The sequence below is a fragment of the Vulpes vulpes genome, chromosome 5, assembly GCF_048418805.1.
Source record: "Vulpes vulpes isolate BD-2025 chromosome 5, VulVul3, whole genome shotgun sequence".
Taxonomy (NCBI): Eukaryota; Metazoa; Chordata; class Mammalia; order Carnivora; family Canidae; genus Vulpes; species Vulpes vulpes.
This window is the reverse complement of record NC_132784.1, coordinates 40,839,168-40,852,943: the sequence shown is the minus strand read 5'-3', so window position 1 is coordinate 40,852,943 and position 13,776 is coordinate 40,839,168. Positions and strand designations below refer to the sequence as shown.

General features: G+C 40.1%; 1 protein-coding gene across 2 annotated transcripts in view; it reads left to right on the top strand.

The window, feature by feature from the left end:
• The window catches only part of ATP8B1 (ATPase phospholipid transporting 8B1), a 126,412-nt gene extending 112,982 nt beyond the window's left edge, over positions 1-13,430 (top strand). For both annotated transcript variants that reach the window (XM_072757956.1, XM_072757955.1), the window contains exons 22-28: positions 460-748; positions 5,078-5,301; positions 6,938-7,021; positions 7,780-8,025; positions 8,350-8,488; positions 10,293-10,423; positions 11,689-13,430. In XM_072757956.1, coding sequence (XP_072614057.1) covers positions 460-748; positions 5,078-5,301; positions 6,938-7,021; positions 7,780-8,025; positions 8,350-8,488; positions 10,293-10,423; positions 11,689-11,910 — 1,335 coding nt within the window. In that variant the 3' untranslated portion in view covers positions 11,911-13,430. The remainder of the gene's footprint in view (positions 1-459; positions 749-5,077; positions 5,302-6,937; positions 7,022-7,779; positions 8,026-8,349; positions 8,489-10,292; positions 10,424-11,688) is intronic.
• The last annotated feature ends 346 nt before the right edge of the window (positions 13,431-13,776 follow it).

The window sequence follows — 13,776 nt, the reverse complement described above, 5'->3', positions numbered from 1 at the left end:
ATTATATGATCTATGAAAGGTATTATATCAGACTGGTAACAGTGGTTATCTGTGGTTTGTCAATCAGTGGATAATTTAAAATTTTCTTCTTTGTACATTTTTGTATTTTCTGAATTTTACAGTAAATAGGTTTTATAAACAAACAGTATCATCAATGATATAACCCAAGAACCATCCCTCACATGATTAAGGTCTTGGGAATGGTGCTTTTTTTAAGACTGATTGATTGATTGATTTGAAAGAGAGAGAATGTGAGCACACAAAGGGATAGGAAGGAGGAAGAGGGAGAATCAGACTCCATGCTGAGCAGAGAGCCTGATGTGGGGCTTGATTCCAGGACCCTGGGATCATGACTTGAGCTGAAGGCAGATGCTTAACCAACTGAGCCACCCAGGTGCCCCGTGGGAATGGTACTCTGCATATAAAAACTAAAATGTTTGTAATCCTCTCATTTCACAGAATGAAATTCTTCTGGAGAAAAAGACCAAGAGAAGTAAGATTCTGAAGCTGAAGTTCCCAAGGACAGAAGAAGAAAGACGGATGCGGACGCAGAGTAAAAGGCGTCTGGAAGCTAGGAAAGAGCAGCGACAGAAGAACTTTGTCGACCTGGCCTGTGAGTGCAGTGCAGTCATCTGCTGCCGGGTCACCCCCAAACAGAAGGCAATGGTGGTGGACCTGGTGAAGAGGTACAAGAAGGCCATCACGCTGGCGATTGGAGACGGGGCCAATGATGTCAACATGATCAAAAGTGAGTCTCGCCCACGGCCAATGCCCCTGGAATTACCAGAGAGAAGAAATGGCAGAGGTGTTTTGGGGGGTAGTTTTTGCAAATGTCACTGCTTAGGCTTTCATAAAGCTGATGTCTGACAAAGGCACTTACCCATGATGACGACACCTGTTACCCTGCCCTCAGGAAGCTCAGGCTACCCACTAGGAGAGAGCAGGTTGGTCAGTGCCACTGGAGAATGCCAAATAGAAGTCGAGTTTCATATGGGTGACTTGGCCTTCTTTGTTTCCCTCTTTAATGTACATGTGGATTTGGTTTGTTTTCCCTTTCTTGCTGTTTCTCCTCCTTATTTCCTTAAGGTGTATAAAAAAATTCTGCTGTTTAATAAATTTTGCAAAAATCTCTGCTGAGCTTAAATTGCTGAATTCTCTTTGGTATCTGTTGGAGAGCATTTTTCTTTCATTTAAACATCTTTTTCTGGGGTTTTCTTCTTGCCCTTGGTAAATTGGGGGACCTAGTATGAGCTCAGGGTAATACATGTGGCATTGAAACAAAGCTCCAACATGGTCTCACCATCCTCCTACCTTCCTAGAAGACCGTGAAGGGTCTTTTCACTGGTTGGAGGACCCTAGGTCTTCAAAAGGTGAAGAATTCAGTCCTATTGTGCAGAAATACACTGTGCTAGAATTTAAGCATGCAGAACCAAATCCTCATCAACGTGTCTGAATCCTGGATTTTTGTTGTTTTTTCCTCCCTGTATAACTGTCAAGGAGAATCTTGTAATGAAAAGGCCCCAACTAGCGAGACCTGAATACTTCATTCTGTTGCCAACATGCTGTGTCACATTGGGCTCATGCTGAGGCCTCAGCTTTCTTATCTGAAAACAAGAATATTATCTTTGATGTCACCTCCAGTTTTGTGATATTATTAAGATGAACCGTCACATGACCACACATGTCCTGCTATGCTGAGTACCTTAACTGTATAATGTATAACCAGAGTTCATTCAGCCTATTTTGTAATTCATGTGTCTCTTTCTTTTCTTAGAGTCTCTTCCTCCTCCTCCTTGATCTATACTAAGAATATTCCAACTTTATCTTCCTCAGCGGGAGTCAGCTATATGACGTATGTCTTCTTGCTTCTTTATCATGTGTATGTCTGTGGTCGCTGCCAGTTTAATTCCTCTCTAGTGCTGTGCATGTGTTCACCCTACCATAGGGCTAACATTTCTTAATACATCAATTTCTTCACAGCCAGTTCTAGTTTATTTTCCATTGTATACCCTTGACACAGATAGTTGTTCCAAAGGGCAAGTAACTCAAACATTATTTTTATAAAATTATATAAAGTGACAATGTAGACTTCTAGATGTTGGAGAGAGAGAGGTTACCTTGCAGATTTACCATCTGACTATGTGACTTAGACTTGAACATTTTTTTGTTCCTCTGAATTTACCAATTGATAATGAGAAGGATCACAAAGAGTCAATGTAAGTAACCTTATAGAGACTTGTTTTCTGAAGTTTTTCCAAGAATTTTATTAAGCTCTGTTATATTGCAGGTCTTTAATATAAACAGGGAAGGGACACCTGGGTAGCTCAGTGGTTGGGCGCCTGCCTTCAGCTCAGGTTGTGATCCCAGGATCCGGGATCGAGTCCCGCATCAGGCTCCCTGTGAGGAGCTTGCTTCTCCCTCTGCCCATGTCTCTGCCTCTCTCTCTCTCAGTCTGTGTCTCTCATGAATAAATAAATAAATCTTAAAAAAAAATACAACAGGGAACATCCATTTGGGATGAAAATCAAAGAAACGCAGGTCTCCTTGGAAGTCAGTAGCTTTATCCAAGTATTGATAGTGCCTTTTAGAAAGACTGGCATCACTTTCATCTGCATAAAAGACAATATACAGAAATTATATTTGTTTATAAAGAAGTAGAATGAAATTTAAGTGTCCAAAATTCCGTCCATTTGTTAGCATGTTCCATGTTTAGTACTATAGCCCATTACAAGTTGAGGGAATTACAAACCGCCATGTTTTTGTGCTAGCAAGGATCCAGGGACCCTCTTGGACTGCCTGCCCTCTCTCCCTCTCTTAGGTCTGAAGATGTCTGTTGGCTGGTGGGTGTTTTTCCTTGGTCTAACATGCTAAGAATGAACAAGGAGACAGAGGCAGAACTGACTTGAGGAAATGATGGGTTTGTTAAGCAATCATGAAGGAGCCAACCAGTGAGGCATCTGAAACCACAATTTTGAAGCTTTAGGAAAATCCAGGTGTCTATATTTAGATAATAGGGGGGAAAAAGTGTGGCCTTATGAAGCACATCTATTTAGTTGCCTTGAATCCCCTGCGAGCTGTGGCAGTGTTCACTTCACATACTGTCCCTGGTGTGCTCTGCTGGGCTGGACGTCAGGGCCTGTGGCAGGGGTTCCTTCTCCTTGGCTCCAAGAGAATCTCAACATTTCCCTTTGTTGCTTGTTCAGGAAAGAAGGCCACGGTTTGGTAGGAAAGAGTAGTTTGGCAGCTGTGACTAGTCATAAGAATTATTTATGTGTTTTGAAAGAAGTCGTAAATATTGAATGAGACATGCAATTTATTCTATTTTTTTAGAATTGCAAAATGTTGCTGAAACTTAGGTTTGGCCAAGTCACTGTGTCGCTTTGTATTTGCCAGACCTTGGATCCTGCCACTATGGCTTCTTTTAGTTGGAAACCTTGCTGAGTTGGCAGTCACTCCCTGGGTCTAAGTAATAATAGGTTGTGTTCTCCAACACACGTTTTCTAACTGATCTCAGTAGGTCTTTACTTCTATGCCTTTAAAGACCTAGATAAAATTCGTAATTCTCTAAATTGAAACTGACTACATGACTATTGGAAGGATGGATAAAATTGTGACTTTCATTTTTATCCCTTCTGGAACCTTCCCCAACAACAACAAAAAAAATTGTGCCAGTTAAGGTCATGATGGGCCATGATTAAATGCTACAAGTTTAATAGTATCTCAGTTAAGACACTTTTGATTGCGAATATTAGAGAACTAAAGTAATAATAAAGTAAGCTTAAGACAAAAAGATATTTATTTTAAAATATATAAAGATGGGGGTGCCTGTGTGGTTCAGTTAGTTAAGTGTCTGCCTTCAGCTCAGGTCACGATCCCAGGATCCTGAGATCCAGCCCCATGTTGGGCTCCCTGTTCAGCAAGCAGCCTGCTTCTCCCTCTGCCTCTCCCCTCTGCTCCTGCTCTCTCTCTCCCAAATTAGGAAAAAAAAAAAAAGATGATGTTTTGTGCCTCCCAAGCAGCCAGGCCTCAGGAAGATGCTGGAACCAGGACTTGAAGCTGCACCAAGAATCCAGTTCCTGGTTTCTCCCTCTATCTATACTACTTTACTTCTCTGCCCCTCAGGAAAAAATATATATATACATCTATCCCACAACTTAAAAATGTATAGGTTAAAATTCCAAACACAAATATACCCGAATCTTAATTCCAAAATGTGAAAGAGATTCTAATTGCCCCAGCTTGGGTTTTTAGTCAAGGATAGTAGAAGAAACAGACACCACTGGGTACTTTAAGGAGGAAGTGATTAACACAAAGGACTAGGTACTCATAAAAACTCTGGATGGACCAAAGAAGTAGGTGCTAGCCTGAGTCTCTAACATCCTAGTCACTCACCAGAGGAACTTCTAGCTTTGAGACTCCTTTGAAGGGCTTTTGAGTTGAGAAGCTTTTGTCTATCAACATCCAGGCAGCTTTGGAGAGGATATGAACTCTGCTGCAGAAATGCCAAGAAGGGAAGGGGTGCTGGGCTCCAGTGCTTGCTTTGATTTCCACTTCCAGTGGCTCAGAACAACAGAACCCAATTCACTAACAGAACCTAGCTGCAAGGGAGTCTGAGCAATATAAGGTTTTTATTTGCTTTCCCACCCTTCCAATAGAACAAGGGTGGAATAAAGGTTGACAGAGCCAATTTGTAGTATCTACTACTGAGGACATATCTGCCCACAGCTGACTGAGCTGTGGCCGGGGACGCAGGGCCACACAGCATGCATGGACTCCTTGGGTTCACTACATGGGTGGGAAGGATGGCTTATGAGCTGGGCCAATAATCCAGGTGGACTAAACACCTACCTGAGATCTTCCATAAGTACTTTTTAGAGGCCCCATCATGTGCTCTTTTTAGCAACTTCTATCTCTGACATTAAGTTGAGTTCAGAAACTGGGTGGGGGTGGTGAGCAAGAGTTTTCACATGTATTGCTCCATGAATGGTTTGTTTTGTTGTGGAAACATTTTTATCACCTCGGGGTTTTGCCTTAAAATTAGCTTATGATTCTCAACGTCTTCTCCTCTGCCCCACAGCGGCCCACATCGGTGTTGGAATAAGTGGACAAGAAGGCATGCAAGCTGTCATGTCAAGTGACTACTCCTTTGCCCAATTCAGATACTTGCAGAGATTGTTGTTGGTGCATGGCCGGTGGTCTTACATAAGGATGTGCAAGTTCCTACGATACTTCTTTTACAAAAACTTTGCATTTACTTTGGTTCATTTCTGGTACTCCTTCTTCAATGGGTACTCTGCACAGGTAATAGAATAATAATTATTATTATCTGATGAGTAGAAGAAATCTTACATAATGGGACACCTGGGTGGCTCAGTGGTTGAGCGCCTCCCTTTGGCCCAGGGAGTGATTGATCTTGGGGTCCTGGGATCGAGTCCCATGTCGGGTTCCCTGTATGGAGCCTGCTTCTCTCTCTGCCTGTGTCTCTGCCTCGCTGTCTGTGTCTCTTGTGAATAAATGAATGAAATCTTTAAAAAAAAAAATCTTACATAAGTAAAACCCTATTTCTGAAAAAAACATTTCCCCTCCATACTTGCAGGGTTTTTTTCTTTTTTTTTAAGATTTATTTATTTATTCAGAGAGAGAGAGAGAGAGAGAATGAAAGAGAGAGAGGCAGAGACACAGGCAGAGGAAGAAGCAGGCTCCATGTAGGGAGCCCGATGTGGGACTCGATCCCGGGTCTCTGGGGTCACACCCTGGGCTGAAGGCGGTGCTAAACCACTGAGCCACCCGGGCTGCCCCACCTACTTGCAGTTTTGATGCTCTATCTCTTAATAGTTGAGCCACAGGTTGAGATTATAGATGACTCATCTAAAAGGTTTCTGGTGCTTTAAAAATACTTTATTTTGCCTTTAAGAAGTTGGGATTTTGTTCCTGGTCTTCTGGCTTTTGTTATGTGTCTTTGCCTTCACTCTAGATTTTTTTCCTAAGTTACCTTGCCATTAAGAGTAACAACAACAACAACAAAAAAAGGGGGGGGGACAAATTATTTGGCATTGAATGTATAAAATAATATTGTGATCAAGGCTAAAGGGATTATATAAATGTTGGTTGATCACAGATCTGTTTTTTTTTTTTTATTGGAGTTCAATTTGCCAACATATAGCATAACACCCAGTGTTCATCCCATCAAGACAGATCTGTTATCTTAATCTGTTGATTTTTGTTTGAGTTATTGCTGAAATGGGAGTGTTGAAATCTTGATAGAGCAGAAAAATATCATTAGTAAAACTGAACCTAAGTCAGTGCTTGTGGTTGTCCAAACTTCTGGTGCTTTGTCACAGACAGATGGTATCAGAGGAGCCTCAGAGACCGAGGGCCTTCCTTCTGCTCCCGCGTAGGACTGTGTAGAACTGGTGGTGATAAGCTTATTCCCTCTCTGCCACCCTAAGGACTGATGTGTGCACAACCCTGCTTATCCCTTTCAGAAGCATATTTTTAATATTCAAATTCCGCCTCACAAAACGTTTACATAGAAATGCAGGACTTGCAAAGTAAAAAAATATGAATGATACCTTAAGGGCTTTTGGAACCAGTTTTGTTTTATGTATTCTAATTCATTAATAAAGAGATATAAAAAGGTTCAGCACCAATGTGTTTTCCAGCACTATTCAAACTGAATGGACTCCTTCTCCAAAACATTTTTTGGTGTCTATTCTCCATTTTGAAGGAAGGTTTGTTTCTGTGGAACGGTCTTTGATTCCACCCATTCCACTGAACCAAACTCACATCTTCTGCAGATGTAGACAAGGGGTATTTACTGTGGCAGGAGTCCCACACATCCTGGGAGCTTCCCCACTTTGAGAGAGATGACAGCATGTTGACGAGGCTGGCAGTACATCTTGGTTTATGACACAGAGACTCTGTAATCTCCCCACAGACGGCGTACGAGGACTGGTTCATCACGCTCTACAACGTGCTGTACTCCAGTCTGCCCGTGCTCCTCATGGGGCTGCTTGACCAGGTAGGCGCCTCATGTCACTGTGGGACACATGGAGCACCTGTCTGAGAAGCAGTTATTTCAATGCATTCTTTTCAGTTTTTACTTCTTCCTGAGAAAACCCTATTATTGTCCTGTTAGGCTCAACCAGAGTTAACTGCTGTGCTTCTTGTATTATAGTAGTAACAAAAGAGGATTTCTGTGCCTGGGTTGAATTCATTGCCAAAAAGGTTTCTTGTCTTCTTTTCGGACACTAGGAGTTTCTTGTTAAGACACCTGACAGTTTAGTATGTCTGTATAATAATAACTTACTTTAAAATTATTTTAATATTTCTCTAAACTTAGATGTTTCATTCCCAAATTAGTCCACATTCTATCTAGTAGCAATTCTTAGAGAAAGTACATTAATTATTAAAAATAATTTGGAATTAACCCATCAACTTGTATGTAAAAATACCTTACAGAAAAAATTAGAATATATTCTCCCAGGAGGTAAAAACAGTCTCCCTACACTTTGTTGACATCACTCTTTACTCTCTTTCTACAAGCAGCAATGTATCTCTAACTTCCAGTGTATCTAGTCCTTTTCTTAATTAGATATCAAATATTGGTGGACTAAAGTAAAGGGGTTGATCTCCACGCTGAAACTGCTCCGGACTTATCTTGTTGAGTTTTTGCTTTCCTAAAACTAAGTTGAAACTCTTCGTGAGGTCTAAATTGGAATAGATCTTGGAGTTCTTAGATTCTGGATGGTACACAACTAATTGTGTTTTCCCTTTAAGGATGTGAGTGACAAACTGAGCCTCCGCTTCCCCAGGTTGTATGTAGTAGGACAAAGAGACTTACTATTCAACTATAAGAAGTTCTTCGTAAGCTTGGTGCATGGAATTTTAACATCGATGATCCTCTTCTTTATACCTCTTGGAGCTTATCTACAAACCGTGGGACAGGATGGAGAGGCGCCTTCAGACTACCAATCTTTTGCTGTGACAATTGCTTCTGCCCTTATAATAACAGTCAATTTCCAGGTACATGGCTTTTGTCAACTGTTTTCAGTATCTGTTAGTTATCTGTTTTCTGTACACAGAGCAGTGTGTGCATCCACCTGGCTCCCACTCTCTGTCCAATCGAGCCTCTGCCATCTTATAAAATATGAATGCTATCTTCACCCCTTACACCAAGCACATTTCCTACTTCTCGCCTGAGCCAAGGGTAGTTTCTGAATGTTGAGTAATCAAGCCAAATCATGTCTAAATTGTTGAATTTGAATTCTATTTTCAGAACCCTGAGATCCTTTATTTCTTGGTAACTCCCCAAAATGAGTGTTCTGTTTTTCTCTGGTTTCCCAACAGATTGGCTTGGATACTTCTTACTGGACTTTTGTGAATGCTTTTTCAATTTTTGGAAGCATTGCACTTTATTTTGGCATCATGTTTGACTTTCATAGTGCTGGAATACATGTTCTCTTTCCATCTGCATTTCAATTTACAGGTTGGTATTTTCTAAATTCCATAAATAAAGGTATAGAAAAATGTTACTAGTTTAGATTCTGACATAACCTCTAAGTAAAAACACAAAGTGTAAATTATTGATAGTGAAAATTAATGTCCTGACTGGCAACTGAATGACAGTGGTAGGCTGGAAGTGGGATAATGTGACAGGAAGAAAGCAAAATTAAAAACTTTATTACAACGTGTATCTGTTTAGTTAGATAGTACCCAACCCCCCACCCCCCCCCCACACACACACACAAAATCTAATATGGTAGATTATTGGGAAATTGAGTATACATGTATTGCTGGTAGCACTATAATTTTTCCAAAGCACTATCTGGAAATATGTAACAAACTATAAAACTTCTCATACATTTAGACCCAGGATTTCCACTTAGAGAAAACACCTAAAAATAAAACATACCAATTTTTGGAAAAGTCAATTTGTACAAAGATTATACTACCACAACACTCCTAATTGTTTAAAAATGGAAATAATTCAAAGACGTAATAAGAACATTATATTAGCTAATCAAGGTATGAGTCCCATGTGATGAAATTCTAGAATTCAAAAGTGGAAAACTTGTCACATCTTTAGAAAACTGTATGCAGAGCAATAAGTAAACTTACAGAAATAGTTACAGCTATATAAAATCAGACAAATGATAAATGCTACAATGAATTTGTACTATTTCATGCATACTATAAATTTTAAAATATCACAAATTGGAATTTACAAATTTCTTAGTTTATTAAATAGAGTAGCTTGGATTCACAATGGGGAAAAAAGTCCCCATAAACTAGTTTCCCTGTAAAAAATTAGTTTGGTTTTTTTTTTGTTTGTGTGTTTTTTTACGACCAGTTGTAAAAGACAGTTGTTATGGTAACTATTTTCTTGGGATTGAGTTCATTTTTTTGATTATTGTTTTTCTTTACTGACTCTGTGTTTTAAAAAACTTTGTACCGAGTTACTTAGAATATTCCCAAAGGGACTGGGTTTTTTAAACACACATTTAGCACTGTGAAAGCACATTTGAAAAATAAAGGCCATTATTTTTTTTTGTATATTTTTTTATTGGAGTTTGATATTTAAAGGCCATTATTTTTATAAACTTATAGTGTAAGTACAGAAAACACTGTGATAGATTTGGCTCTAGGGGATGTTAATTGTAAATATTTTAAAATTGGGTAGTTATATACGATTGATTACCTGGTTGTATGAATTATTACTTCCTCTGACCTAAACTAGCTGCTGAACTGCAGTGGAAAAGCATGGTTCTAATCAGATGGATATGGGTTTTAATTCAGGATTTGCTATGGCTAGTTCTGTTACCCTGGGAAAATCTTTTTACTTCTCCACAACTCAATTTCCTTGTGTGGCAAGGAGGATACTATTCATGCCTCAGAACTAATTAAACGGCATGACCTGTATAAAACACCTAGCATAAGGTCTGTCAAACTAATGGCAGGGCTAGTTGCTACTGTTATTTGGAATTTCAAATTAAAACTATAAATTGTAAAGTAAATTCATAGAAAAATTTATTAGTATAAATTGCCTAATTTTGTACTTTTTCCTAATGCAATGTTGACACTTTCTTTTCCCTTTTCTAGTTGTTCAATAATGTACATATGCCTTTCTAATTCTGCTTTGCTTAGTCCTATTTTTAAATGCTCATTCCTTCAGCAGTGATGGGATGTTTTGGGGAGGCCAATCTGTAAAACTTGACCATAGATAATCATGGAATATTCACTCTGCCCTTAGGATGAAGGACCCCTGTGATTTATTCTCCATGTTTTTACAGGCACAGCGTCAAATGCCCTGAGACAGCCCTACATTTGGCTGACCATCATCCTGACTGTTGCAGTGTGCCTGCTGCCCGTCGTTGCCATACGTTTCTTGTCAATGACCATTTGGCCATCAGAAAGTGATAAGGTATAGAAAAAATAGTATTCTCCTCATTCTGAGTGCCACTCACTGAAAGCAAAGCATGTCCCCAAGGCAGCTTTCCTGCAAAATTCTAAGTTCATGGCAAGTTTGGCATGAATGTTTTTTAATACTACTTTAATTCCATCTTGCAAATAAGTCCTTTGGGACTGGGATTTTGTCTATGTGCTTTTAATTTTTTTATTTAATTTTTTGTGTGCTTTTTATTTTAAACATTATGAAAAGGAGAATGATATAATGAGTCCTTATAGATCTATACCCTCAACTTATAATATTAACAATTTTCCCTACAAAGAGGTTGAAGTTTTTCTTCATTTAAAGAAGAATGCTACTTCTGGCAGGATCCTCTGGGCTACAAGTTGTGCAGATGATTATGTATCACTTCAACTGCATACTGATTAGCAGGCTTCAGTGACTAAGACCTTAATCGTCAAAAAGAACTGGGGTTCTTTCAATCACTCCCATCTGCTAGTCTCATTATAGCTTCACCTTGGAGCTGGGGGTCAGCTTGCAGTTCTAGGCATCTCCTCCCAACACAGGACTGTCCTGGGGAGGACAGGAGCTTTCTTTCTTTCTTTTTTTTTTTTTTTTTTTTAAGATTTATTTCTTTATTCATGATAGAGAGAGAGAGAGGCAGAGACACAGGCAGAGAGAGAAGCAGGCTCCATGCCAGGAGCCTGACACAGGACTCGATCCCGGGACTCCAGGATCGCACCCTGGGCCAAAGGCAGGCGTTAAACCGCTGAGCCACCCAGGGATCCCCAGACAGGAGCTTTCTCTTAGGAGCTGGGGAACTGCGCGTGGGAGGGCTGCGCCCACTTCTCGCAGGCCTCCTGAGCCAGCTGAGCTCCCACGGCAGCTCCTAGACTGTGCTGAGCAAGGCAAGACCACCAATCCCACTCCTGGAAGTGCCATCCACATCACAGGAGGCACAAGGCTGAATGCAGGAAAGGGGGTACTTAACTATGTTTTCATCAGGAAGGAGCATCCCCTAGATCATGTTTTTCCACTGACACAATGCAGTGGCAATAAGGGTTCTCTGGAACCTGATAACTTGTCAGTGGGAGAGCTCCATCACCTCTCTGTGTTGCCCCATCTAAGGAGGCTGGTGATGCCCCTTAATTAAATGAGACATTTGGGACAGGTAACCCCTGCATGTTAGCACCTGCCCACCTCCACCTCGCCAGTTCTCTGCTCCCCCATCACAGACCTTCAGTGTCACCATCACCCTGTCCCCTCTGTCTCCTCTGTAGATCCAGAAGCACCGCAAGCGTTTGAAAGCAGAAGAGCAGTGGAAGCGGCGGCAGGTCTTCCGCCGGGGGGTGTCGTCCAGGCGCTCGGCCTATGCCTTCTCCCACCAGCGGGGCTACGCGGACCTCATCTCCTCGGGGCGTAGCATCCGCAAGAAGCGCTCTCCCCTGGACGCGATCATAGCGGACGGGACCGCGGAGTACAGGCGCACAGTGGAGAGCTGATGTACCTGCCCCGTGGCTGCCGCAAAACAGTCACACACACACACACACACAAATGTCTATTTTTTTATGAAAGACTCTCAGGACTTTAAAACAAACAAACTGAATTTGTCACGAGGATGTTAAAAAAAAAAAACACTAGCTTTATAAGCAAGCTACTTGGGCTGGCTGGACTGTTGCAACAGCGAAGAAGACCTTTTCAGAAGTCCTATTCTTCAACTGATTGTGTTCATTATGATTCAAAGGGAACGTTTTAAATCAGTCTCCACCCAGGACGACAGAATCACAAAATGTCTTATATTTCAATTCAAATGGTACTCACCGTAAAATTATATTTAGATCATTCCTACCTGGGATCTTCAACATGAATTTCCCAGAGGTTGCTTTCTTCCCCATAGGCTACCTTATTAACAAAGATCTTTTATTTATAAGGGCAAGGACAAAAACATGCATGAAAGTTCATCACCTGGAAGCTAAGTGGTCCAATAACTTTTTCAGAGTTGATAATGAGCTGCAGGGTTTCCTCTTCTCATACATTACTTCACATTTCATCAGTACAAGGTTTCCATCTGCTCGGTTTACTACCAGGTTAAAAGTGTGCATCATGTGGGTTTATTCTTACTTTGCATACTGTTTTAGCCGCTTCCTTCCCTACTTCCATTTTTAAAAGATGTGTTGAAATATTTATGGGCTTTTTAAAAAAAGTTCTTAAACTAAGGACATCAGTGATAAATTGTGATTTTTTTTTCTTGGTAAAGCTTTCTTTTGAAAAGCAAACTCTGTGCCTGCCTATGTATATTTTATAAGGGACTTGAACAAAAAAAAAAAAAAAAGGGACTTAAACAGAGGCCTCACGTTTTCACTCATCTTAGTCTTAGAAATGTGGCTGCCAACAGCCTTTTCTCTGAAGACCTAACACTGTATCCTTTATAGTTGAAAATAATTTTAAGCAATTATGGAAACTATCCTCAAAGAGGCAAAAGTTATTTTTCTAGAGGCTTTCTTCTGTGTTTTTCACATACCAGTTTCCATATTCTAGTGAAGATACAGAAGTGTTTTCAATAATTCTGTTCTTTACCATTAGGTTGTGAATGTTCACAGTATCTGTCCCTTTGAATTCTTATGAGAAAATCACAACATGTACATAGTTCATATTCTAGGTATGATAAAAGAATGTATGGCTCTTTTTTCTATGGAAGTAAATTTCTGGAAGTTTACAACTTTATCTTGTAAATAAAAAACTAAATTGTTTTTTCTTTTCTTCTCTCTCTCTCTCTCTCTCTCTCTCTCTTTTTTTTTTTTTTTTTTTGGTAAAGCAAAGTTTGCTTGTATAATTTCAGTTTTCTCTTCTGTTTTGTGAATTGTGGGAAAGGTCGACAATTCAAATGTGTCAAAGACTTACACTGTTGGGTGCAATATTAACAATTTTAAAATGCAAATTGCTTTGGATAAATTATTTCTATACTCTGTAAATCTGAGATTTAATGTATATTTTTGTTTAAAAAATAAATGCTTTAGTAAAATCTTTGGAAAGTATCTTTTAAGTAGGATATATGGCAGAAGCTAGGCCTGCAAGGTTTTTAAAGAAACACAGGGGTCCCCTGGTGGTGAGAAATAAAAGTCAGGGGCAGGATACTATGTATCAGGGGAGGAGTGAGTGAGAAAAGGCCAATAGACTTTAAAGGTAGAGGGTATGGATCTATAGGTGGCAAGAGCAGTTGTGTCCAGGGAGGGTGCATCTTCAGATACTTAGATAAGGCACAATTTTAGAACTTAATTCTGAGGGTAGAATAAAAGCAAAGGTAACCTTTGAACAAAAGTAGGGGCTGGGGAAGTGAGCAAATGATCAAAGGGAAACTAGGATGTTGA